This window comes from Salmo trutta, chromosome 30, assembly GCF_901001165.1.
Source record: "Salmo trutta chromosome 30, fSalTru1.1, whole genome shotgun sequence".
Lineage (NCBI taxonomy): Eukaryota > Metazoa > Chordata > Actinopteri > Salmoniformes > Salmonidae > Salmo > Salmo trutta.
Genome location: NC_042986.1, coordinates 12,295,424 through 12,321,542, shown reverse-complemented (window position 1 = coordinate 12,321,542; position 26,119 = coordinate 12,295,424). Strand labels below are relative to the sequence as shown.

At 43.9% G+C, this 26,119-nt stretch overlaps 1 protein-coding gene across 5 annotated transcripts in view; it reads right to left on the bottom strand.

The window, feature by feature from the left end:
- The window catches only part of LOC115167974 (basement membrane-specific heparan sulfate proteoglycan core protein), a 157,801-nt gene that overhangs the window by 34,815 nt on the left and 96,867 nt on the right, over positions 1 to 26,119 (bottom strand). For 3 of the 5 annotated variants that reach the window (XM_029722772.1, XM_029722774.1, XM_029722775.1), the window contains 20 exons: positions 25,921 to 26,112; positions 25,363 to 25,401; positions 24,535 to 24,642; positions 23,775 to 24,014; positions 23,571 to 23,651; positions 22,693 to 22,776; positions 22,185 to 22,277; positions 21,918 to 22,007; positions 21,543 to 21,773; positions 21,205 to 21,318; positions 20,826 to 20,953; positions 20,486 to 20,572; positions 19,831 to 19,889; positions 19,453 to 19,620; positions 18,326 to 18,436; positions 17,998 to 18,098; positions 10,721 to 10,901; positions 7,208 to 7,267; positions 3,537 to 3,659; positions 2,670 to 2,876 (listed from right to left, as the gene is read on the bottom strand). In XM_029722772.1, the coding sequence (XP_029578632.1) occupies positions 2,670 to 2,876; positions 3,537 to 3,659; positions 7,208 to 7,267; positions 10,721 to 10,901; positions 17,998 to 18,098; positions 18,326 to 18,436; positions 19,453 to 19,620; positions 19,831 to 19,889; positions 20,486 to 20,572; positions 20,826 to 20,953; positions 21,205 to 21,318; positions 21,543 to 21,773; positions 21,918 to 22,007; positions 22,185 to 22,277; positions 22,693 to 22,776; positions 23,571 to 23,651; positions 23,775 to 24,014; positions 24,535 to 24,642; positions 25,363 to 25,401; positions 25,921 to 26,112 (2,497 nt within the window). The remainder of the gene's footprint in view (positions 1 to 2,669; positions 2,877 to 3,536; positions 3,660 to 7,207; positions 7,268 to 10,720; positions 10,902 to 17,997; positions 18,099 to 18,325; positions 18,437 to 19,452; positions 19,621 to 19,830; positions 19,890 to 20,485; positions 20,573 to 20,825; positions 20,954 to 21,204; positions 21,319 to 21,542; positions 21,774 to 21,917; positions 22,008 to 22,184; positions 22,278 to 22,692; positions 22,777 to 23,570; positions 23,652 to 23,774; positions 24,015 to 24,534; positions 24,643 to 25,362; positions 25,402 to 25,920; positions 26,113 to 26,119) is intronic. The other 2 variants (XM_029722776.1, XM_029722777.1) reach the window with 2 other exon arrangements.

Sequence of the window (26,119 nt, the reverse complement as noted above, 5' to 3'; positions counted from 1 at the left end):
AGTTTACAGCTGTGCTATCATAATCGCAAAAGGGTTCTCTCTAATGATCAATTAGCCTTTTAAAATGATAAACTTGGATTAGCTAACACAACGTGCCATTGGAACAGAGGAGTGATGGTTGCTGATAATGGGCCTCTGTACGCCTATGTAGATATTCCATTAAAAATCAGCCGTTTCCAGCTACAATAGTCATTTACAACCTTAGCAATGTCTACACTGTATTTCTGATCAATTTGATGTTATTTTTATGGACAAAAAATGTGCTTTTCTTTATAAAAAACAAGGACATTTCTAAGCGACCCAAAACTTTTGAAGGATAGTGTATCTATCTATCTATCTATCTATCTATCTATCTATCTATAAATTTTGGTATTTTTTCTTAAAACTGCATTGTGGTTAAGAGCTTTTAAGTAAGCATTTCACTGTTAGGTCTACACCTGTAGTATTCGGTGCATTTGACATATCCAATTTGATTTGATTTACGGTCGGGCAATTTCGGGTGTGCCAGGGCATCTGATGCAGCACTCCATCACTCTCCTTCTTGGTCAAATAGCCCTTACACAGCCTCGAGGTTTGTTGGGTCATTATCCTGTTAAAAAACTAATGATAGTCCCACTAAGCACAAACCAGATGGGATGGCGTATCGCTGCAGAATGCTGTGGTAGCCATGCTTGATAAGTGTGCCATGAATTCTAACTAAATCACCACTACACCATCACAGCTCCTCCTCCATGCTTCACGGCGGGAACCACACATGTGGAGATCATCCGTTCACCTACTCTGCGTCTCACAAAAACACGGCGGTTGGAACCATAAATCTCAAATTGGACTCCAGACCAAAGGACAGATTTCCACCAATCTAATGTCCATTGCTCGTGTTTCTTGGCCCAAGCAAGTCTCTTCTTATTGGTGTCCTTTAGTAGTGGTTTCTTTGCAGCAATTCGACCACGAAGGCCTGATTCACGCAGTCTCCTCTGAACAGTTGACGTTGAGATGTGTCTGTTACTTGAACTCTGTGAAGCATTTATTTGGGCTGCAATTTCTTAGGCTGGTAACCTTAATGAAATTCCTACCTCTGCAGCAGAGGTAACTCTGGGTCTTCCTTTCCTGTGGCGGTCCTCATGAGAGCCAGTTTCATCATAGCGCTTGATGGATTTTGTGACTGCACTTGAAGAAACTTTCAAAGTTCTTGACCTTTCCCAGATTGAATGCCCATCATGTCTTAAAGTAATGATGGACTGTCGTTTCTCTTTGCTTATTTGAGCTGTTCTTGCCATGATATGGACTTGGTCTTTAGCCAAATAGGGCATATACATATTTTGTATTTAATTTGTTTAAAACGTTTTTGGTTACTACATGATTCCATATGTGTTATTTTCGATGTCTTCACCATTATTCTGCGATGTAGAATATAGTAAAAATAAAGAAAAACCTTGGAATGAGTAGGTGTGTCCAAACTTTTGACTGGTATTGTATATTCTACACACTTTCTATTTGGTTTTAGTCATTTAAGTTTAAACTGTAAGCGTTTTTCCATCCCAAAAAAGTATATATATATTTATATATACTGAACAAAAATATAAATGCAACATGTAAAGTGTTGGTCCCATGTTTCATGAGCTGAAATAAAAGATCACAGAAATGTTTCATACGCACAAAAACATATTTTTCTAAATGTGTTTAATATTTTGTTTACATCCCTGTTAGTGAGCATTACTCCTTACCAAGATAATCCATTCACCTGACAGGTGTGACATATCAAGAAGCTGATTAAACAGAATTATCATTACACAGGTGCAGCTTGTATTGGGGACAATAAAAGGCCACTCTAAAATGTGCAGTTTTGTCACACAACACAATGCCACAGATGTCTGAAGTTTTGAGGGAGCGTGCAATTGGCATATTGACTGCAGGATTGTCAACCAGAGCTGTTGTCAGATAATTTAATGTTCATTTCTCTACCATAAACAGCCTGCAACATTGTTTTAAAAAATTTCGCAGTACTTCCAACCAGCCTCACAACCGCAGACCATGTGTAACCATGCCAGCCCAGGACCTCTACAACCGGCATCACCTGCGGGATGGTCTGATACAAGCCACCCGGACAGCTGATGAAACTGTGGGTTTGCACAGCATATGTGGGAACAAATCTTTTGCACAAATTGTCTCAGGGAAACTCATCTACATGCTCGTTGTCCACACTACATCTTGACCTGACTGCAGTAGAGCGTCGTAACCTACTTCAGTGGGCAAACGCTCACCTTCGATTGTCACTGGCGTAACCTACTTCAGATGGTAGACAACGTGTATGGCATGCGTGTACGACAGCGTGTTCCAGTTCCCGCCATTATCCAGCAACTTTGCACAGCCATTTAAGACGAGTGGGACAACATTCAACAGGCCACAATCAACAGCCTGATCAACTCTATGTGAAGGAGATGTGTCGCACTGCATTAGGCAAATGGTGGTCAGACCAGATACTGACTGGTTTTCTGATCCACGCCCCTACTTTAAAAAAATACATCTGTATTCCCAGTCATGTGAAATCCTTTGATTAGGGCCTAATGAATATATTTCAACTGACTGATTTCCTTATATAAACTCTAACTCAGTAAAATCTTTGAAATTGTTGCATGTTGCGTTATATATTTTGGCATCCCGCGACCCACCTGGACTCCTGCTGTGACCCACAAGTGGGTCCCGACCCACAGTTTGGGAACCACTGACGTGGAGGACAGCCCGTGATGTGTGTTCTCCGTGGGTGTTGAGGGCCTTGCAGATGTACTCCCCCCCATTCTCCCTCTCCACAGCAGGGATGGTCAGGACCCCTCCACGGACCACAGCATTGGGGCTCATCCTATTACCGGGACCTCCACCTAGAAACACATAGATTTCATGTTCCCCTTTTGTCAGTAATGAAATTGTACAGTGTGAATAAACATTAAGAACACCTTCCTAATATTGAGTTGTCCCCCCCAGAACAGCATTCTACAGGGATGCTGGCCCATGTTGACTCCAGTGCTTCCCACAGTTGTGTCAAGTTGGCCAGATGTGTTTTGGGTGTTGGACCATTATTGATACACATGAGAAACTGTTGAGAGTGAAAAACCCAGCAGCGTGGCAGTTCTTGCGCCTGGGCCAGTGCCTTTGAACAAGGTGCTACTACCATACCTCGTACAAAGGCACTTAAATATTTTGTCTTGCCCATCCATCCTCTGAATGGCACACACACACAATCCATGTCTCAATTCTCTCAAGGTTTAAAAATCTTTCTTGAAACTGTCTCCATCCCTTCATCTATTCTACTCTGATTGATGTGGATTTAACACGTGACATCGATAAGGGATCATAGATTTCACCTGGTCAGTCTATACCACTAGCAGGTGTTCTTAATGTTTCATACCCTCAGTGTATACCTCCAAAACTTCAAGACTAAGCCAGCATAAACTGTATTGATAAAGAACAAGACAATACAGTTTGTGCGGGCTTAGTTAATACTATACGTTTTCCACCGGCTATAGCCAGGCCTTCCTTACCTATCCATTCGATGGCAGGGGTAGGGTTGCCAGTCACAGTACAGTGGAACTCAGCATGGCCTCCTTGCTGGATGGTCAGGACAGAGGGAGTGACAGTAGCCACTGGCTGGACCCCCTCGCGAGCTACAATAAGACAGAGAACAGTTCAGCATGACTCAGAAATAGACAGCCCGCAAAATACGGGACATTAGAGTTCACAAAGGGCAGGAAGGGGCTTTTCTGTAGGAAGGAGCTTTGTTTACAGTCAACACTTTACAGCTACTGCATGAGATGAGAAATTATGTCACACTTGATCAACAAACACTTACCTCATCCTTTTGTATAATAAATGGTAGCAATAAATAATATATTCATGGCTACCAGACCGGAACTTGACAGCATGAAGTGTTTTTTTGGCTGTACTGAATTTCAGTGAGGCTGTGTCCTGACTCACTCAGGCCAAGACTGTGTCTGTGTGCAAATGCTTATGATGGAAGACAGAGAGAGGGTGGCGGGACGAAGCCGAGTACGTGGTCTACGTCCGTGCCCCTTGGCAGCCAGGGCCTCTGTGCAGCCGATGCAGATGAGAGGTGGCAGGCTGGCCTTGGCAGGGCACACGGTTCTCTGGGCACAGCTCTCTGTGCCAGCTTGACTGGACACTGAGCCCCAGCCACATTCAATCCCATCTGATCCCAGGGCGTCAGAGCAAAAGAAATCCCCCTTTCAGCAGCCTGGGAGGACCATGAGGCTATTTAAGCTCTGAGATAAGCCCTGGTCTGGGTCTTACTGATCTGACAGACACAGACACTAAAAGGCCAATATTTCATCATCTATGTTTTCTATGAGGATGGGCCCTGACTGTGATGAGCCTCAACAATGAGACATGGAAATACTGGGGAACAAAGTATACAATGATATATACTGCTCAAAAAATAAAGGGAACACTTAAACAACACAATGTAACTCCAAGTCAATCACACTTCTGTGAAATCAAACTGTCCACTTAGGAAGCAACACTGATTGACAATACATTTCACATGCTGTTGTGCAAATGGAATAGACAACAGGTGGAAATTATAGGCAATAAGCAAGACACCCCCAATAAAGGAGTGGTTCTGCAGGGGGTGACCACAGACCACTTCTCAGTTCCTATGCTTCCTGGCTGATGTTTTGGTCACTTTTGAATGCTGGCGGTGCTTTCACTCTAGTGGTAGCATGAGGCGGTGTCTACAACCCACACAAGTGGCTCAGGTAGTGCAGCTCATCCAGGATGGCACATCAATGCGAGCTGTGGCAAGGTTTGCTGTGTCTGTCAGCGTAGTGTCCAGAGCATGGAGGCGCTACCAGAGGACAGTCCAGTACATCAGGAGACGTGGAGGAGGCCGTAGGAGGGCAACAACCCAGCAGCAGGACCGCTACCTCCGCCTTTGTGCAAGGAGGAGCAGGAGGAGCACTGCCAGAGCCCTGCAAAATGACCTCCAGCAGGCCACAAATGTGCATGTGTCTGCTCAAACGGTCAGAAACAGACTCCACGAGGGTGGTATGAGGGTCCGACGTCCACAGGTGGGGGTTGTGCTTACAGCCCAACACCGTGCAGGACGTTTGGCATTTGCCAGAGAACACCAAGATTGGCAAATTCGCCACTGGCGCCCTATGCTCTTCACAGATGAAAGCAGGTTCACACTGAGCACGTGACAGACGTGACAGAGTCTGGAGACGCCGCGGAGAACGTTCTGCTGCCTGCAACATCCTCCAGCATGACCGGTTTGGCGGTGGGTCAGTCATGGTGTGGGGTGGCATTTCTTTGGGGGGCCGCACAGCCCTCCATGTACTCACCAGCGGTAGCCTGACTGTCATTAGGTACCGAGATGAGATCCTCAGACCCCTTGTGACACCATATGCTGGTGCGGTTGGCCCTGGGTTCCTCCTAATGCAAGACAAGGCTAGACCTCATGTGGCTGGAGTGTGTCAACAGTTCCTGCAAGAGGAAGGCATTGATGCTATGGACTGGCCCGCCCGTTCTCCAGACCTGAATCCAATTGAGCACATCTGGGACATCATGTCTCGCTCCATCCACCATCGCCACGTTGCACCACAGACTGTCCAGGAGTTGGCAGATGCTTTAGTCCAGGTCTGGGAGGAGATCCCTCAGGAGACCATCCGCCACCTCATCAGGAGCATGCCCAGGCGTTGTAGGGAGGTCATACAGGCACGTGGAGGCCACACACACTACTGAGCCTCATTTTGACTTGTTTTAAGGACATTACATCAAAGTTGGATCAGCCTGTAGTGTGGTTTTCCACTTCACAGACCTCCATGGGTTGATAAATTGGATTTCCATTGATTATTTTTGTGTGATTTTGTTGTCAGCACATTCAACTATGTAAAGAAAAAAGTATTTAATAAGATTATTTCTTTCATTCAGATCTAGGATGTGTTGTTTAAGTGTTCCCTTTATTTTTTTGAGCAGTGTATAATAAGGTTACAGAGCGATGATTGAATCTTAGGGCTTGACTTTGATGAAGACTTATACAGTTGAGTGACCTGCGTGTGAACTTTGCAAAGTTATCTAGTCTATTCTACAGATTCCTAAAAGCTTTTCCAAACCTGCCGTTTCCTTACAATATCACTTCTGTAAATGGGTGGTGTGACAGTTGAAGGAGGGTGTCTGTAGGTAGCTTCCAGAGGGAGATGAGGTGAACAATGAAGATGATGAGAGGAATTCTCCACCCTCCAGTGAGCTAACAGCCATGATGGTGGATATGATGTGTACTAGGCACAGCATGATGTTTGAAGCACATTATGGAAGCTATTCCAGACCAGTGTGTGTCCCTGTGTGGGACTGGCAAGCAGACTGCAGATAGGGTGGGTGTGGGTGGGGTCTCCTCTGTGTTGAGTGTTGATTGGAAGACAACAAGCTAAGTGCATCTACATAGAATGGGGAAATAAGAACATTCTAGAATGTCTTATTGAGTATGTAACGTTCCCTCTAAATACTTCAGATACTTGAGGTTATAAGGTAAAGATACAGATCTGATCTCGGTCAGAAGAATGTACTAAAATGTGCAACACTTGTCGCATACTAGCGTTGCGTTAAAAATGTGAGTGTGAATTATTGTGCAAATGGAAAACTTGAGGGAACCTGAGATTAAGTGCATGAGGAACTTTGTGGGTGGACTCAACCTTTGCGAGGAGCTTCCCACATAAATGAGCATGCACCTGCACCTATGAACCCATACCATAGGAGCCAGACAAGGCCTAGTAATGCTAATGTACAATCTATTATGTACTGTAATAACTAAAGTATATGATGTCAAGAGTATTATCAACGTATGTTATCATAAAGATAATATATATGTAAAGATATATGTTATCAGGAATATTGTCTGTTCAAAGGCTATACGTTTGAGGAGACGAAATGCAGAGGCAGCTTCGACTTGCATTTCGGCATTTCAATTAAGACCTTGGAAGATGCATTCTTCCCTATGATAGTCCAGTTAACCATATAACCTTATGTGAAGTGTAAACTGTATGCAATCCCTGTGGTTGATTGTACATGGACATTACCAGACCACCATTTCCATGCGGAGGACGGCGGTAGATGAATGCATGCGTGACCGAGAGAGTGAGAAGCCCTCCAGGGGTGAGGTGGGGTGGAGGTGGAGAGGTGTGGCCATGCCATGCCCACTTACGCTTTCCATGTCCTTCCAACATTTCATAGGTCGTGTAAAACATCTGAGTCTGTGAGGCCTCTGGAAATGGGGGGGAGGGAGAAGGAAGGGACAGGACAGGCAAACTGACAGGTGAGTGTCCGGGTCAACGGTGGAACACTGGCATTGGAATCATCATCCAATGCTCCTCCCACTGAGCCTGTGGCCCAATTATTCCCCAGAATACTGTGGTCCATCCAAGTACTGCCTGGTATTTATTGTGCCAGTGATTTTCCAAAAAGCACAAGACACAACAATACAACAGCAGAATGATCGGCAAGGAACATAACAGAACTTGAATGCAATAGGCACCAAATCCCCATCATGCATTTTAAGTATTCAAACAGCTTCTCCAATTCAGATTGAGAACTGAATGAGGAGGAACAACAACTAGGTATTGAGGACACTAGCCCCTTTCTTCAAAGAAAAATGTGCATTTTTCGAGGATTGTCCATTTAGACACATGCAAAAACTAATCTGATTGAGCCAGTACTACACATGCAGACCAAGGAGTCAGGTAGCTTTTTCATGATGATCAGAGATGGTGTTATTGCATTCATAGTTTTATGTACTCACAATCATCACACACTTACCTTTGGATGAATTTAGGTGAGTAATTGTATGCTTTCTGAGAGATTTCTGAGGTTCTGTGAATGTTGGGTAGGATATAAACCATATCACCTTGGAGATTGTGTTATTGCATTCATATTACATACAGGAAGGGGGAAAGGGGGATACCTACTCAGTTGCACAACTGAATGCATTCAACCGAAATGTGTCTTCCACGATGCTATATAAAACATATTGCTGCTATGAACTATGGTCATTTGCTGGTGTAACAGTGAATATGTCTACTCAGAGAGATTCAAAATCATCTAGTTACAGGTATACGTCACAAACACATTGGACAAGAACACAACAATAAGTTATGGCAGAACACAAGACAACAAGCATACAGATATTAGAGAGCCACATTTACGAAACATGCATGCCTTGTACACTGAGGTTGGTAATATCTTCTGATCCATTGAAGTCTCACTCTGCATGTCTCAGTGTCATATCTTCAGTCGATTATCATTCATTTAATCAACTGATATTTTTCACAAACATTTTCACAGTTAAGATTTTAAAAAACACATTGTGATATTTGTATATTACATCAGTATCCGTTAGGTATTACAAATACATTTCAAATCAGTACATAGTATACTGTACAGTAAAATGTCTTTGAAACAGCATCTTTGGTTATCCTGACAGATTCTGTCTATCGGCACACCAGTGAGATTTGAATTGGCATATTTCTGCCACTGAATCGATCTATTTTTCTCATAGTAAGATACTGTGTAAATATTTGTTTTTTTTTTGTTTTTTTTGACGAGACACATTTCAAACATAAAAAAATGTATGCACTGACAAAACATTTTTTACAAACTTCTTTTATCTGTTGTCAAAATAAATGTAAACTGTGTTTTTATCATGCAAGTAAACGCATGAATACAGCGTAAAATCAAGTACTAACCAATCATCTTTCCCTATCTATGTATCTTGCTGTTTATGTAACATTTCTCAAATTTGATTATACAGTCAAAATATACTATGCTTGGATAACATATTGGTATAAAAAAATCTATTATAATTTTTTTTACTGTGCCCCTGATTTATAAATGTTGAATAAAATGTTAAACCGCAACACAAATGAAATGCAACAAGTGTGACATACGCAAGCAAGTAAGTTGATTTGTGACAGCATTGAAATCAAACTAGTCTCAATAATCTTCAAAAGTAAAATCTTGAACACATTTTCTTGGAGCCAGATTTACACATACTGGATAGTATGATGCAAAACAAGAAGCCTTACTTACTATTGACAATGCAATGCCTTGGACCCTCTTAATAGTCAGATCCATATAACAGATAATGAAAGCAGCAATAGATAGATATACTACTAACCTAAAGTTCAACCAGAGGTTCTTTACCTGCTGCAAGGTTGATAGCACCATTTTCAACATCAACATTCATCAAAACAATCCGGAAAGTAACAAAGGATCAGATTTTTATACAGTGTGTGGTTGTTCTTTCCCTGTATGATCATCACGTCACACTCGAGGGAGGATTGAGATTGGGATCGTGATGGGGCTTCTATACAGTACTGTATGTCACCGGGATGATTGACTGAAGTCCTCTTTGAATGTCAGTCCCAGTCAGAGTCACTAAGCACCCATCTTGTCATCCATATACCTCATCAACCACTACAGCTCAAGGAGAAACCACCACCTTCCCAGCCAGGGTTGCAGAGTTCAGGAAAGACACCGAATAACCAACACCCTGCTAGTAAGAAAATTGAAGTGGCACAAACTAGTGTACAAGTGGCTAAAAAGTTACCAAACCACCACCACCGTACACACAGTGAAGACAGCAACAGCTTAAGATCAGAGAGAAGATGTCACCGATGGCAACAGAGACCAAAGGATTGATAAGTCATCACTGAGTATTAAACCAAGAAGCAACTTGAAAATACATCAAATATATGCCACTGGACAAGACAACCTTCTTTGGTATATCCATTGGGGGTGGTAAGACTACAGTTCATAGTAACTAAAACTACTTGAAACTCTTGATTGGGCAATATCTTGGGCTTTGGTAGCATTGAGGTCTACTGTGTGCTATGACGTCTTAGACAAACAACACACATATTGTATCTTAAACTGATGGACCTTTTGATTATTTTATCATCAGTATATCCACAAGCGGTAAATTGCTCATGGACCAGCGATGGGTTCTGACTTCTAAACTTGAAATATTGTTAATCATCAGGTATCCTAGGGAAAGGAGAAAGGGCCACGGTCTGGTTTCTACACCAGAAGTTAATGGTTATCTGTAGGAGGAATGTAATGGTTGAGGTCACTGATAAGGGTCGAGAGCTGTGAGGTCAGGTCAGGTCACATTCAGGGAGAAGGAACAGATTACTACCCGCATCACATAACTTTATGAATAGCAATAAAAATGCCATGTTTATAGGGAAGTTGGAGACTTATATACTTGTGCTGGTGGGAACATGTTTTTTCTCTGTTCAGCTGTCTGACCCTTTGATTGATTAAACTTAGTTTAAGCTTCACTAATTGTCCGTGAGTTTTTAGAACCTAACACCAGTAAAGATTGTACACACAGTAAGACGGTCAGGCCATTATTAGAAAGACAGAGACAGGTAGCATAGAGAGAGATTGGAAGGGTTTAAAGTGAGAGGTTATCTGAGTTCAGGAAGTGGGGGGCTGGGAGCGGGAGTGACAGGGGTTATGCTGTTTGCCAGAAGCTGCAGACAGATAAACACATTTAACACAGTGCATGATATAAGGGGGACAGAGGCAAAGCAAAAGGAAGGCGGGGCATGCACCATTCAAGGAGGGCTAAGGGGAGGAACTCAAAGAAATAGAGCTTGTAGGGTGGTATAGAGGCTGATGGCTAACAGCATGATGGCGCCTGTCTGGGATCACGAACCTGGCACGTAGAGGACGGCAGTGCCCTCGTCCATGGCAAACATGTTGGAGCCTGTACACAAGTAGATGCCAGCGTCCTCAGGCTGGACATTCTGGATGGTCAGGATGCCGTTGAAGTCCATGGCTCTGTTGGGCAGCTTGCCGTTACCCTGCCGGGTCCACACCAGGGTGTAGGCTGGAGACTGGGAGGGGACAGATGGGTACAAGATGTGAAGTAAACACAAATAAGAGAGAAAGAAATGAAACAGGCTGGCCAGTAAGAGGGGAACAATTGTGCTTAATGTGACGTAGCAGTCGGACGTGTGTTTTGTCGTGTCCCGTCCTGTCCCGTGTATATATCGTTTTCTTCGTATATAGAGTTGAAGTCGGAAGTTTACATACGCCGTTGTCAAACACATTAAAACTCTGTTTTTTGACAATTCCTGACATTTAATCCAAGTAAGAATTCCCTGTCTTTGGTCAGTTAGGATCACCACTTTATTTTAAGAATGTGAAATGTCAGAATAACAGTAGAGAGAATTATTCATTTCAACTTTTATTTCTTTCATCACATTCCCAGTGGGTCAGAAGTTTACATACACTCAATTAGTATTTGGTAGCATTGCCTTTAAATTGTTTAACTTGGGTCAAACATTTCAGGTAGCCTTCCACAAGCTTCCCACAATAAGTTGGGTGAATTTTGTCCCATTCCTCCTGACAGAGCTGGTGTAACTGAGTCAGGTTTGTAGGCCTCCTTGTTCACACATGCTTTTTCAGTTCTGTCCACAAATTTTCTATAGGATTGAGGTCAAGGCTTTGTGATGGCGACTCCAATACCTTGACTTTGTTGTCCTTAAGCCATTTTGCCACAACTTTGGAAGTATGCTTGGGGTCATTGTCCATTTGGAAGACTCATTTGCGACCAAGCTTTAACTTCCTGACTGATGTCTTGAGATGTTGCTTCAATATATCCACATAATTGTCCATCCTCATGATGCCATCTATTTTGAGAAGTGCACCAGTCCCTCCTGAGGCAAAGCACCTCCACAACATGATGCTGCCACCCCCGTGCTTCACGGTTGAGATGGTGTTCTTCGGCTTCCATGCCCTTTTTCCTCCAAACATAACGATGGCCATTATGGCCAAACAGTTCTGTTTTTGTTTCATCAGACCAGAGGACATTTCTCCAAAAAGTATGGTCTTTGTCCCCATGTGCAGTTCCAAACCGTAGTCTGGCTTTTTTATGGCGGTTTTGGAGCAGTGGCTTCTTGCTTGCTAAGCAGCCTTTCAGGTTATGTCAATATAGGACTCGTTTTACTGTGGATATAAACTCAGAAAAAAAAGAAACGTCCCTTTTTCAGGACCCTGTCTTTCAAAGATTATTCGTAAAAATCCAAATAACTTCACAGATCTTCATTGTAAAGGGTTTAAACACTGTTTCCCATGCTTGTTCAATGAACCATAAACAATTAATGAACATGCACCTGTGGAACGGTCAGTAAGACACTAACAGCTTACAGACAGTAAAAAAATTAAGGTCACAGTTATGAAAACTTAGGACACTAAAGAGGCCTTTCTACTGACTCTGAAAAACACCAAAAGAAAGAGGCCCCGGGTCCCTGCTCATCTGCGTGAACATGACTTAAGCATGCTGCAAGGAGGCATGAGGACTGCAGATGTGGCCAGGACAATAAATTGCAATGTCCGTACTGTGAGACGCCTAAGACAGCGCTACAGGGAAACAGGACGGACAGCTGATCGTCCTCACAGTGGCTGACCACGTATAACAACACATGCACAGGATCGGTACATCCGAACATCACACCTGCGGGACAGGTACAGGATGGCAACAACAACTGCCCGAGTTACACCAGGAACGCACAATCCCTCCATCAGTGTTCAGACTGTCCGCAATAGGCTGAGAGATGCTGGACTGAGGGCTTGTAGGCCTGTTGTAAGGTAGGTCCATACCAGACATCACTGGCAACAATGTTGCCTATGGGGATAAACCCGCCGTCGCTGGACCAGACAGGACTGGCAAAAAGTGCTCTTTTACTCTCGAGTCGCGGTTTTGTCTCATCAGGGGTGATGGTCGGATTCACATTTATCGTCGAAGGAATGAGTGTTACACCGAGGCCTGTACTCTGGAGCGGGATCGATTTGGAGGTGGAGGGTCTGTCATGGTCTGGGGCAGTGTGTCACTGCATCATTGGACTGAGCTTGTTGTCATTGCAGGCAATCTCAACGCTGTGCGTTACAGGGAAGACATCCTCCTCCCTCATATGGTACCCTTCCTGCAAACTCATCCTGACTTGACCCTCCAGCATGACAATGTCACCAGCCATACTGCTCGTTCTGTGCGTGATTTCCTGCAAGACAGGAATGTCAGTGTTCTGCCATGGCCAGCGAAGAGCCTGGATCTCAATCCCATTGAGCACGTCTGGGAAATCTACGATAATTGAGAATTTCAATAAGCATTTCTCTACGGCTGGCCATGCTTTCCACCTGGCTACCCCTACCCTGGCAACTTGCCCAAGCCTCCCCACCCCCACTTCCCCTTTACCCAAATCAAATCGGGAACCTCTTTTTCTAAAATTATCCGCCGAAATGTTATTACTAGCCTGTTCAACCTCCCTTTCGTATTGTCTGAGATCCCCAAAGATTGGAAAGCTGCCGCGGTCATCCCCCTCTTCAAAGGGGTAGACACTCTAGACCCAAACTGTTATAGACCTATATCCATCCTGCCCTGCTTTTCTAAAATCTTTGAAAGCCAAGTTAACAAACAGATCCCACCATTTCGAATCCCACCGTACCTACTCCAATATGCAATCTGGTTTCTGAGCTGGTCATGGGTGCACCTCAGCCACGCTCAAGGTCCTAAACGATATCATAACCACCATCAATAAAAGACAGTACTGTAGAGCCGTCTTCATCAACTGTCAATCACCGCATTCTAATCGGCAGACTCAATAGCCTTGGCTTCTCAAATGACTGCCTCGCCTGGTTCACCAACTATTTCTCAGATAGAGTTCAGTGTGTTAAATCGGAGGGCCTGTTGTCCGGACCTCTGGCAGTCTCTATGGGGGTGCCACAGGGTTCAATTCTCAGGCCGACTGTTTTCTCTGTATTTGTCGCTCTTGCTGCTGGTGATTCTCTGATCCACCTCTACGCAGACGACACCATTCTGTACACATCTGGCCCTTCTTTGGACACTGTGTTAACAAACCTCCAAACGAGCTTCAATGCCATACAACACTCCTTCCGTGGCCTCAAACTGCTTTTAAATGCTAGTAAAACGAAATGCATGCTCTTCAACCGATTGCTGCCCGCACCCGCTACTAGCATCACTACTCTGGACGGTTCTGACTTAGAATGTGGACAACTACAAATACCTAGGTGTCCGGTTAGACTGTAAACTCTCCTTCAAGACTCACATTAAGCATCTCCAATCCAAAATTAAATGTAGAATCGGCATCCTATTTCGCAGCAAAGCCTCCTTCACTCATGCTGCCAAACATACCCTCGTAAAACGGACTATCCTGCCGATCCTTGACTTCGGTGATTTCATTTACAAAATTGCCTCCAACACTACTCAGCAAACTGGATGTAGTCTATCACAGTGCCATCCGTTTTGTCACCAAAGCCTCATATACTACCCACCACTGCGACCTGTATGCTCTCGATGGCTGGCTCTCACTACATATTCGTCGCCAAACCCACTGGCTGCCGGTCATCTACAAGTCTTTGCTGGGTAAAGCCCTGCCTTATCTCAGCTCACTGGTCACCATAGCAACACCCACCCATAGCACACGCTCCAGCAGATATATTTCACTGGTCATCCCCAAAGCCAACACTTCCTTTGGCCGCCTTTCCTTCCAGTTCTCTGCTGCCAATGACTGGAACGAATTGCAAAAATCACTGAAGCTGGAGACTTATATCTCCCTCTCTAAATTTAAGCATCAGCTGTCAGAGCAGCTTACCAATCACTGTACCTGTACACAGCCAATCTGTAAATAGCACGCCCAACTACTTTATCTCCATACTGTTATTTATCCTCTTGCTCTTTTGCACCCCAGTATCTCTACTTGCACATCATCATCTGCACATCTATCACTCCAGTGTTAATGCAAAATTGTAATTATTTAGCCTCTATGGCCTATTTATTGCCTTACCTCCTTACTCTTCTACATTTGCACACACTGTACATAGATTTTTCTATTGTGTTATTTGACTGTACATTTGTTTATGTGTAATTCTGTGTTGTTGTTTTTGTCGCACTGCTTTGCTTTATCTTGGCCAGGTCGCAGTTATAAATGAGAACTTGTTCTCAACTGGCCTATCTGGTTAAATAAAGATGAAATTAAATACAAATTGTTTAATAATACGGTAAACAAAGGTGTTGTCAATTATAACCCGTTTCAGGAAGCTAGGTGGTATTTCGCACGTCACTACTTCACAGGAGAGGCAATTGAATGTCTTTTTGGCAGAATTTCCTTCTGGAACGTGAACTTTCATGTGCCTTAATAACAAACTTGTATTCCATCTGTAAATACGAATAAAATTGTTAAATTACGACCCTAGTTGATTAAGCCGAAGAAAAAGACATGAACCTTCCTGCAGGCTATGATTGGCTGAGATAATGGATGGGCTGGACATGCCGGGAGATGAGTTTGGATTGGTCTGCCATGTAGCATGCTTCTGTCTATAACATGAGCTGAACAGTATGTGTTGATAGTCCTTTCTACCACTGCGTTTTTGAAAGATATAACGTTAGCCATCGAGAACTATAAACGTTTTGCTACTTTTCTTAAAACTTGTTTGGGATAGGGGGCAGTATTTTGACGTCCGGATGAAAAGCATGCCCAATGTAAACTGCCTGTTACTCAGGCCCAGAAGCTAGGATATGCATATAATTGGTAAATTTGGATAGAAAAGATTCTAAAGTTTCTAAAACTGTTAAAATAATATCTGTGAGTATAACAGAACTGATATGGCAGGCGAAACCCCAAGGACAAACCATCAACAACAACAAAAAGATTCAGCTTACCTCTATTTTCAATGGCTATCACTTTTATTATAAGGCAAAGTACTCCCAGAGTGCAGTTCCTAGGGCTTCCACTAGATGTCAACATTCTTCAGAAAGAGTTTCAGGCTGGTATTTGGAAAAATTTGCCAGAAATAGTAGTTTTTCTAGGTGGCTCCCATTTTGGCTGTAGTGTTTCCAAGCTCGTTGAAGAGAGCACGTTCTTTGGTGTTTTTCTCCGGTAAAGAAAATAACGATTCTCTGTCTTAAATGTTATCGTTTATTTACGTATTAGGGTACCTAAGGTTTGATTATAAATGTTGTTTGACTTGTTTGGAAAAGTTTATTAGTAACATTTGGGATTCATTTTGTATGCATTTTGATGGAGGGAAACTGGGTGGATTATTGACTGAAGCACACCAGCTAAACTGAGTTTTTAAGGATATAAAGAAGGACATTATCGAACAAAAGGACCATTTGTGATGTAACTGGGACCTTTTGGAGTGCCAACAGAAGAAGATCATCAAAGGTATGGATTTTATTATACCGCTATTTCTGACTTTCGTGTCGCACCTGCCTGGTTGAAATATGTTTTCAATGGTTTTGTATGCAGGGCACTGTCCTCAGATAATCACATGGTTTGCTTTTGCCATAGGCTTTTTAAAATCTGACATGGCGGCTGGATTAACAAGAAGTTAAGCTTTATTTTGATGTATTACACTTGTGATTTTATGAAAGTTAAATATTTATAATACTGTAGTTTGAATTTCGCGCTCTGCAATTTCACCGGATGTTGTCAAGGTGTCCCACTAGCGGCACGCCTTTCCCAAAGTTAACAACATTGATGCCCTGAATTTAGCAGGTGCTATCGACAGATCAGTTGGAAAAAGTTGTGATGGGCTACTTTCTGCACGCGCCACAGTCAGTGTGAACTGGAGTGACTTGACACAACATTGGCCAAACAAGATGTAGCTACAAACAAAATGGAGCCGTGACGTGTTCATCCATGTATACAGGTAAGAGTCTAGCTACATTTTCAGATATTAAACGTTTCTAATTTGGTCAGAAAATCATTTTCATTGCAAGTTAAAGCATACTGTTCGCTAGCTAGCGAACGTTAGATTGTTGGCTCGCTAGCTAACGCTACGTGTATGATCTGTGTAGTAATATTATAAGAATCAGAAATGCATTGCTAGATATAGCCTAATGTTAACTAGTTAACATTGAACCTAGCTGGATGGCTTTAGGTACCTGCAGATTCATACTACAGCTATGACAATGTTTGTATTGGTAGTCGTATGAGTTGGGATTATGCCAGTTCATTGTTAAGCTAGCTAGCTAACTACATGTCTAAACAAAAGACTCCACTTCGGCCGGATTATTACATGAACCATCAAATTCGCCAGATGTGTCTGTCTGAGGGTGATTACAGCCATCTATTGTATTTCATGAACATGTGTACATGTCTAGACAATAGTGACCCACTTAGCTAGATGTGGCTGAGGGGTGGTTATAGCATTTCTTTCACACGACCCATCAATTTAGACAAGTGTGTCAGGTAAGCGTCATCTAATAATCATTCAATATTTTTATCTGGACATTTTCGGGTTTTTGATATTGCAAATAACCATTTCACTGTACAGTTTACACCTTCTGTATCCCGTGCGCGTGACAAATAAACTTGATGTAGCGTGTGTTTACCAGAGATGATAATGTGAAGAACACCATGACCTGCACCAAAGTCAGATTAGGATATAGACCAAGGACTAGATAAAGTATTTTTTTTATCTGGAGGTTTTCCTTATTGTAGGCTACTAGTTTTACCACTTTTAGTCTTGAAATGTGAATCCTTAAAGAGATGAGTGGGCTAAGGCTTAAGAGAATGATGCTGAATGGGTGGAGAAAAACATTGGTTCTCCAGTATGTGTACCATATAATTCAAGGGCCATTTTCTCAAAAGTGGGGTTACAAGTTTATCAACTTTCAAAGCAGAATTACTTTCCCATTGTTCCTCAACTGCAGTGTATGATATACAATTTTCTAGCTCTGAGTCTCTACTTTTGTCCACTGTAAAAAACACAATTTCAAATTTTGCTACATAGGACAAAATCCAGGTGGTGGGTCACAATTGTGGTGGCTTTAGGATAAGGTTTTAAAGGTTTTCTACCATTTTCTTTGATGGTCAAATGATTTAAGCACAATGCCAATCATCAAAGATATATTAAAATAAGCCGAATTGATTGTATTAATGTCTCCATGTCGGTAGCTAGTCTTACCTGGCTCTTGGCTGTGCAGATGAAACTGACTGTTGCTCCAACTGTGACACTCCGTGCTTTGGGCTCCTCGATGGTCACTTGAATGGGTTTGGATGAGACAGCTGGAGAAAGACATGCACAGAAACCATTCAGTAAACACTCAAAAGTCCCAAGTTACAATTTCTTTACTGTCTCAACTTCAACCATGTTTTGTTCAAGTCAGTTTTAACTATTCAACAACTGTCTGTAAGATCAGTGAAAATAAATCAGAATATTCAAAATATTCAAAATGCAATATTTTAATGGATGCAGTTAAACTTTGAATGATTTAACAATTAGAAATGCGTACTTGTGACGACGATCTCAGCGCGGCTCCTGTTGGTGTTGCGTTGGTCTCTGCAGGTACAGACATACACGCCTGTGTCACTGGGCTGAACACTGGGGATATGCAGCTCCTCTCCTGAGAGAATAGGTAGGAATATGGAATGAGATTAAATTACCAAGGGGAATGGACTAGTACTTCAATAGTGTAGAAAACCCTTACAGTTTCCCCATGAGTCGCATCCAGCGATTTTGGATCTTTTACTGTTGAAAACCGCTATCCAAATTATAAATACAGTAAAGTACACACACTACAGGGTACAAAAATATGTTTTGAGCAAAAACTGCAAACTTCAAGGAGTAGGGCATTCAAGGAGTTGTTCTGCTGGGAATCTGTGACGCCCCCCCCTCCCTTGCTTGAGGAACAATAGAGGAGCAATAGAGAACAAAAGAGGAAAGACCCCCCACGTGTGCCAAGTCATGACTTACCTGGACCACCTATTGAGATGTGCCTTTTGTTAAGTAAATCAGGTGTTAAATGAGGTGAAAAGGAGAATGGAGTGCCGCTTGAAAGGAGAAGTGTAGAGATACTCGGTGGATGGGCTTTCTATTGTTCTTAGGTCACTCTGCCCCCACTTCACACCAAAATGCCAGGGAACTCAGTCACCTGACAGGGTCAGCCAATCACAGGCCCTATCTGGTGGGGTAACAGACCCCCACTACCATCTGTACCTCAGTCTTTCTCTGCAACCACAGGAGTGAATAGCTAGTTGACCAACCGCCTGGCTGCAGCAACCCACAGAAGACTGACCGCTGGGCCTCACCCCATGGACTTCCCTCTCTGGACATTCCCTACTGTGTAGTGCATTTATGACCATACAACCACTTCTACTAGTCCCATCTTGCTACATTGGTGTGTGTGCATCTCAAGTGTGTGCAATAAAGTGTGTTCTGTACATCTGTCTCCTACTGGTCATTACTACACCTTCTAACAGAGGCGCAGGGACGATTGTATCTATTTTCACCAATATTGGTCTTTAGTGAGGAGTGTATACTGTGCCGCTATATACAACAACAGTAATGTATGTATGGCTCTTATACTAGGCCACGTCATACTCCCTATAACCCAGAACTGGTCTGTCCAGTATACTATACCTTGTCTTTGTCTGATGGCGCTGTTGGTCACGGGGCGTCCGTCCTCCCTGGACCAGTAGTAGTAGTGGGGTGGAGGGCCGGTCACCTGGCACCGCAGGGTCACTGGGCTGCCCTGGGCTACCAAAACCCTCTCAGGGTACACTTTCACCACCAGGGAGGCTGCCGCTGCTGGGTCAGAGGTTAAGGGTCAAAGGTTAGGGCACAAGGATCAATCACAGAGACACTCTTGGTGGTTACAGCCTGGTAGGAAGAAAAAAAGTAGATTGATTTTGAGTTCCTTTTCAGTTGGTTCACTCAATACAACATGTATCCAAGTTTACTGGACATTTTGGGTCTACTTCACACACATCTCTGTGTAGATTCCTTGTATTCCCTTACTATTGAATGGACGACACTTAATCCTGTCTTGTGGATTTCCAACGTATCCAGTTGCACAGCTGTAGGGAATAGAGAGAAAGACATTCATATAGAGTCCAGTGCTCCCGCACATTGGCTAACCGGACTATCTGCATTGTGTCCCACCATCCGCCAACCCCTCTTATTACTCTACAGCTACTCTCTGTTCATCATATATGCATAGTCACTTTAACCATACCTTCATGTACAGACTAACTCAATAAGCCTGACTAACCAGTGTCTGTATATAGCCTTGCTACTCTTATTTTCAAATGTCTTTTTACTGTTGTTTTATTTCTTTACTTACCTACACACACAATTTTTATTTTTTATTTTATTTTTTCGCACTATTGGTTAGAGCCTGTAAGTAAGCATTTCACTGTAAGGTCTACACCTGTTGTATTCGGCACACGTGACAAATAAACTTTGATTTGATTCAACATGATAACAGACAAGACAGTGGTAGAATGCCAGAGGACACTGAAAAGCCAGTCTGAATAGAATAGCTTGGTACTAGCTCAGTTTGTGTTGTATAGCCATTGGCATGACAATGACCACAGGACACCGACAAGACAGAACAAACAGATCTGGGACCAGGCTAGAACAGAGAGGTAAAGAGAGAGTTGTGTCAGCTTACCGCTCACAGTACTGGCCAGTGTATCCAGGCTGGCAGGCAGTACACTGATAACCACCGTTACCAAGGCTCTCACAAGTGGGGGAGAACCTGGCAAACACACACAGATAAGCAAGTACAGTATACTCCAGTAATAACTAACCCAGTCGGATCTGTTCCAAGTTGGGATGTAGGGCAAAGTTTCAAAGACAGATATGAATGACTGAGAACTAAATCTTGTTCCAATGAGGACCATTTTGATACGGTTTACATTTGTTACAGAAGCAAAGCAACGACCCCTTTTTTTACTGTTAGACTGAGACTGTGGTCTGTGTTCTAATCCTGTTAGCGGCCTACTACTCACTGGTTGTCAGGGTCGGTGTGAGGGCAGGCACAGGGCTGGCAGTCCTCTGGGGTTCCAGCGGTGGGATCACCATAGAAACCTGGGGCACACTGCTCACACAGCTCTCCCTGGGTGTTGTGCAGACAGCTCTGGAGATGCAGGAAGACGACAAACACTCACTTGTTATTCAATGTACTTATTTCAAATCTACTGCTATTTTGGACCTGAGGCCATGTGGGTGGTGAATCTAGGATTCATTGTGATCTCAGAGGCTAAACTGACCCTACATTAGCATTCCTGGTTTTAACTTAACGAGATTAACCTGGATAAATGAAGGTGAAAAACTAAATGAGAAATGAATCAAAACAACTGCCTTAAAGAGATTCTCTGGGCTGCATACCGTGCAGATGCCCGTCTCGGGGTGGCAGGAGTCAGAGTGCCCGTTGCACTCACACAGCTCACAGTGGCCCAGGTACAGGCCACCTCCGGTACGAGTGTAGCCAGGGGCACAGTCCTGGTAGAGAGAGAGAGTTACAACTGTCATCACACATCAACACCATGGGTTTGACACTCTAAGGGCGGGTTTCCCGGACACAGAGCCTGGTCTTCCTTCGAGCATGCTTTCTCCAGGAGGCAAAAAAAACAAGTCTGCTGAGTGTTCAAACATACATAAATGCAAGTTAAGGTTAATTAGTCAACATTGCCACTTGCGGCAGAGAGAGAGAGAGCTCCTCTTACCTGACAGGAGAGTCCCTGGTAGGCGGGCGGGCAGCGGCACTGCTCCACCTCTAGAGCCTGAGCCAGGCCGCTGTAGTTGGGCACGGCCACCTCCATGCTGACGTCGGAGATGCTGGAGGACCTCATCTCTGTGTAGTAGGAGGCCCGCACCAGGATGTCATCCAGGTCAGCCAGCACCATCATCAGGTGCTCCCTAGTGGCAGGCATGCCATCTGGACGACGCCAGTTCTCCTACAGGGAAGGGAGATGGGAGTTAATCCTATTGTATCACCAGGATGCTAGTGTGACCTGTGTCACTGAGGAACGGATGGTAAAGGTTGCAATCAAATCGCCATTTAGGGACTATAAAGATCACAGCTACTGTAGAACACTGACCTCTCTGAAGACGAGCTCAAACTGGCGGGACTCTCTTGTCCCCTTTCCCCTCTGCCACAGCTGGCGAGCCACCAGGGTGATGTCATTTCCCTGTGGGCAACAATGACAAGGGCAACCCATGGCAGGTGAGTGTACAACGAATTGATGCGACAGCAGTACATGGAAGAGAATGACGTTCATAACTTGTGGGGCCCTGAGTGTGCTATGGAATGGATGCAACAACAGTAACTGAGATTGAACGCAATGTTAACGTTGGTGCATACTTACAATAATCTGCACATCTGCGTCTTCAATGGCTGTTCCTCTCTGGCCGGCTACATAGGAGATGGTATACTTCAGCTTCCCACCATACGAGTTCACCTATTGTAGAGGTGGAGGTGAATACATTTAGGCGTTTTAGTACATGTTGGGGACCTTAGGCCTCAATTATTAGAAATGTGTCTTTCTGTAAGAGCAGAAAACGTGAAGCGATCATAGAACACATGATGTATTCCATTTCTTTAAGACGTTCATCTTCTCCAATAAAAACTGAGTCATGCTTGACCTCCCACCACTTGGAGAAGTGTCTTCGTTAAACAGTGATTATGAATCAATAAACAAGTGCTGTAAACTACACAGGGTTGTCTGGTGGTGCTGCCCTTCCCCTCCGTTTCCCTTCCACAGCTCTGATAGTTCAGGTGGAGGAATGGTGGGGTGGTTCTGTGGCCAAACGGTTAACCGAAGGGTAAACACCCAGTCAGGGTGCAGGAGGGCTGAGCCTGACTCGTACTGTTACCTTATCCCCTATGAACTGCTCTGGGAGCTGCCAGTAGAGCGTGTCATCCGGGTGCAAGCTGAAACCTTTGTAGAACAAAGCGTACTGGGGCAGAGAAGGAAGGAGAGCATGAGAGAGCAAGCCAGAGACAGAGCTCAAAAGATAAGCAAGGAGAGAGAGAGAGAGGCATCGCAAGTACAGTTGAGAGTAGAGCAGAGAAAGGGTTTACATTTTGGTCCTCTACTACTTAACTACTACTTGGTGACAAAGTGACACTCACACCATGCGTTAACTGGTAACTAAAACAACAGCTTCCAGTGTGTATAATGTGAAAATCACAGTTTGCAAAGGTGACTGTGCGACAGGTGTATATGTTTAGACCCTTGTACAGTGTAATTCTAGATTACAGATACAGTGCTACTCTTTAAGTGAAGAATTACAGAGTACAACTTTAACAGTAATTGTGTACTGTGCTTTAAAGAGGAAAATGCCACCCTGGTTAGTCATGGAATTTATGCACATTCTGCCTTTTTCAGCCCTATCTTCTCTTTCTTGTTCTTTTGAAAAAAGACCCAGGCGGCGAACACTTTGACAATACCAAGGAAAACTGTACAGGATAACCCTGTGAAATATACACTCTCATGATTCGTGACTGGATGACTTTATGATCAACCTGATCGGTTGTTGATTAACCTTCCTGACTACAGTACACTGTATGTTATCACATGTAGGGAGGCAGTTTCCTCTGTGTATGTCAAGAGCAGGGACATGCAGTCAGTCAGTCAGTCTGGTTGTCTGTCTGTCCGTCTGTCTGTCCATCATTCAGCCAGCCAATCAGTCAGCCACCCAATCAGTCAGTCTGTCCGTCAGTCAGTCAGCCAGCCTGTCATCATGTCTACCTGGCTGGAGGCCCCTGTAGACCTGGGGCTACTGGGAGCACTAGGAGGACCCACTATGTTCTTGGTCCCCCGCTGTTGAGTCTATCAACAGGACCAGGCCCAAAAAAAAGAGTAAACCAGTCAGTAACGACCACAATAAGAACTATGGATGAGCTTAAAAGTTAAAGGTTTGAGCTTTTCTCAGTGGGGTTATTTTAGATGTACCTGCTGTTGAGGAGAGTGACCAGGGGAGGCTGGCTGAGGACTAGTAGGCTGTACCAGGGAGGAGATACCAGAGAGGGAGGAAGAAGGAGAGGGGGGCCTCAGGGGGGTACGAGACCCCGCCCGATACGAGGCGCTGGGGACCTTCCTCTCAGAGGAAGAGGAGGGAGGGAAGGGAGGAGAGCCGGCTGGAAAGTTGGAGAGGATTGCCCAGATCTCATCATCCAGCTTCTTCACTTGTTCCTGGGGGAGAGGATGGGGAGGGTGGTGGGGGGGCTCATGAGGGTTTCCCCAAAGGAGACCGCCCACCATGCAAGGTAAGAGACACACCAAGCACTGGGGTCTGGGGGGGTGTTGGTAGGGAGACATGCTGTGTCATGCTCTTAACCAGGTCTACAACCCTGTGGTGTGTACACAACTTCACTCACTGGGGCCATTCAACTTTATACAATCCTAAAACAGGGAAGTCTTGACGCAAAACAAACAAATCATCCACACACGTCTGCTATTAGACACAATATGGCTCTCTTCTCTTCATATTCCAGAGCGCCTCACATGCCCATTCAGGTCTGTTTGTAATACACACACGTGTCTTCTTACGACATGCATCTGGTAAATGTACTGTCAACGTGCTGCAGTTGCTTTCATGCTGATGTCTACCATGCTGGGTCATACTGTGTGAGGGAGATGGTTGGGTTGTATTGTTGTCATTAGATGTGTTGTATGGACATAGCAGTGGGTGGCTAGGCTACAGTAGGAATACCTGGCTAGCTCTTTTGGACCTGGAGGTGCCATTACCCTTCGAAGACTTCATTATGTCCCAAACGGACGCATCCTTCCTCAGTTGCTCCTCTGTCCAGGAGGAGTCTCTCTAGTGATGTGAATAAAGCAAGGCTCCCGTGATCACTTACTCATTTCCCATGTAGGAGACAGCGGAAGACTTTAGAACTAACGGAAGGCTTTTAGAACTTAACTACTGTTTATGACTAGCAAAGTTGGACCTCTGCAAAACTCCTTCTGACTCATTCACTTCAGTACACTACATCTGAGTCATCCACCACGTGAATGGTCCATTAAACAGTGTGACATCTAAGTAACCGATATGTGTAGAGTGTAACCTACTATGGCATGTGAACCTGAAATATTACTAATACTACAGAAATGTGTGTAAATACAGTAATTGCTCTATGTTGATTGCTGCTACAATGGAGCTAAAACTAGGAACAATTTGAGACCATTGGAAAACGATGCAGGAAATCCATGCATCTCAAACACACAAACCTACACTCAAGAAAATAAGGGTATGTATGAAACATTATCAAAACACAAATCAAATCAATCAGTACGATCAAATGCCAAATCACACCAATCCTTTGTTTGAATTACAGGCAGACGTTTTAGTCATCAATTCTTCACAATAAGTTTTATTTTTATGTTTAAACTTCGTCGTTGGTGAGGGTCTCGTAAGTAAGCATTTACCTGTAAGGTCTACACCTGTTGTATTCGGAGCATGCGACTAATACAATTTGATTTGATACTGTATGACTGGTCAATCCACAATCACCACACGACAAGCACTGCTCTGGTTTACCTGGTGCGCTCGTCTCATACGAGCAAAGAAAGCTTCCTTCTATAGAGTGGACAGGCAAACCAAGAGTAAAAATAACTTCAATTACACTTGAATGACGCATAAAGAACCAACATCTTCTCAAGACAAATAATGAAATGCATCCATGTGATGCATTCTAAAAGTAGATGCATCAACAAACAGTACAGGACTGACTTCTATCTCAGAGACTGCTATGGCCAATGCTTTCTGATGAGGTTCTACCCACTGTAATACATGCTAAATTCATGGAGAATACAACCAAACTATGTCTCGACAATTCCCCACTATGAGATTGGCCCTCAAACTTAGTGTTTTCTACGATAACTCGTTTAGCAAACCCTTTCACAACAAAGACCAGCACAGACATTCAGGCAGAAATTGAGAGAGCATTTAAGCGCTGTTAGGAGCAGGAATGCTAGAGGATTCCGAATGAGAAGAAGCCACTTTGCACCATATAGCGAGAGAGTGGGAGTAGACGTTGGGACAGCGTTTGTATCGTCTCTGATGGCCACAGTGGACAGATCCTCATCTGGGACTCACCTTATCCCCTTGGAAAGCCCCGGGCAGCTGCCAATAGTGGGGCTCCTGGCCCAGGTAGTCAAAGTTGCTGTAGGAGAGCTGGGTGCCGTCAGTGGACAACTCCACGGTGAAGCCGGTGGAGATACGGTTGGTGAGCTGACGGTTGACCAAAGCAAAGCCCTGGAAGTTGCCTGGGGCAAAGACGGATGACACCTGCAGG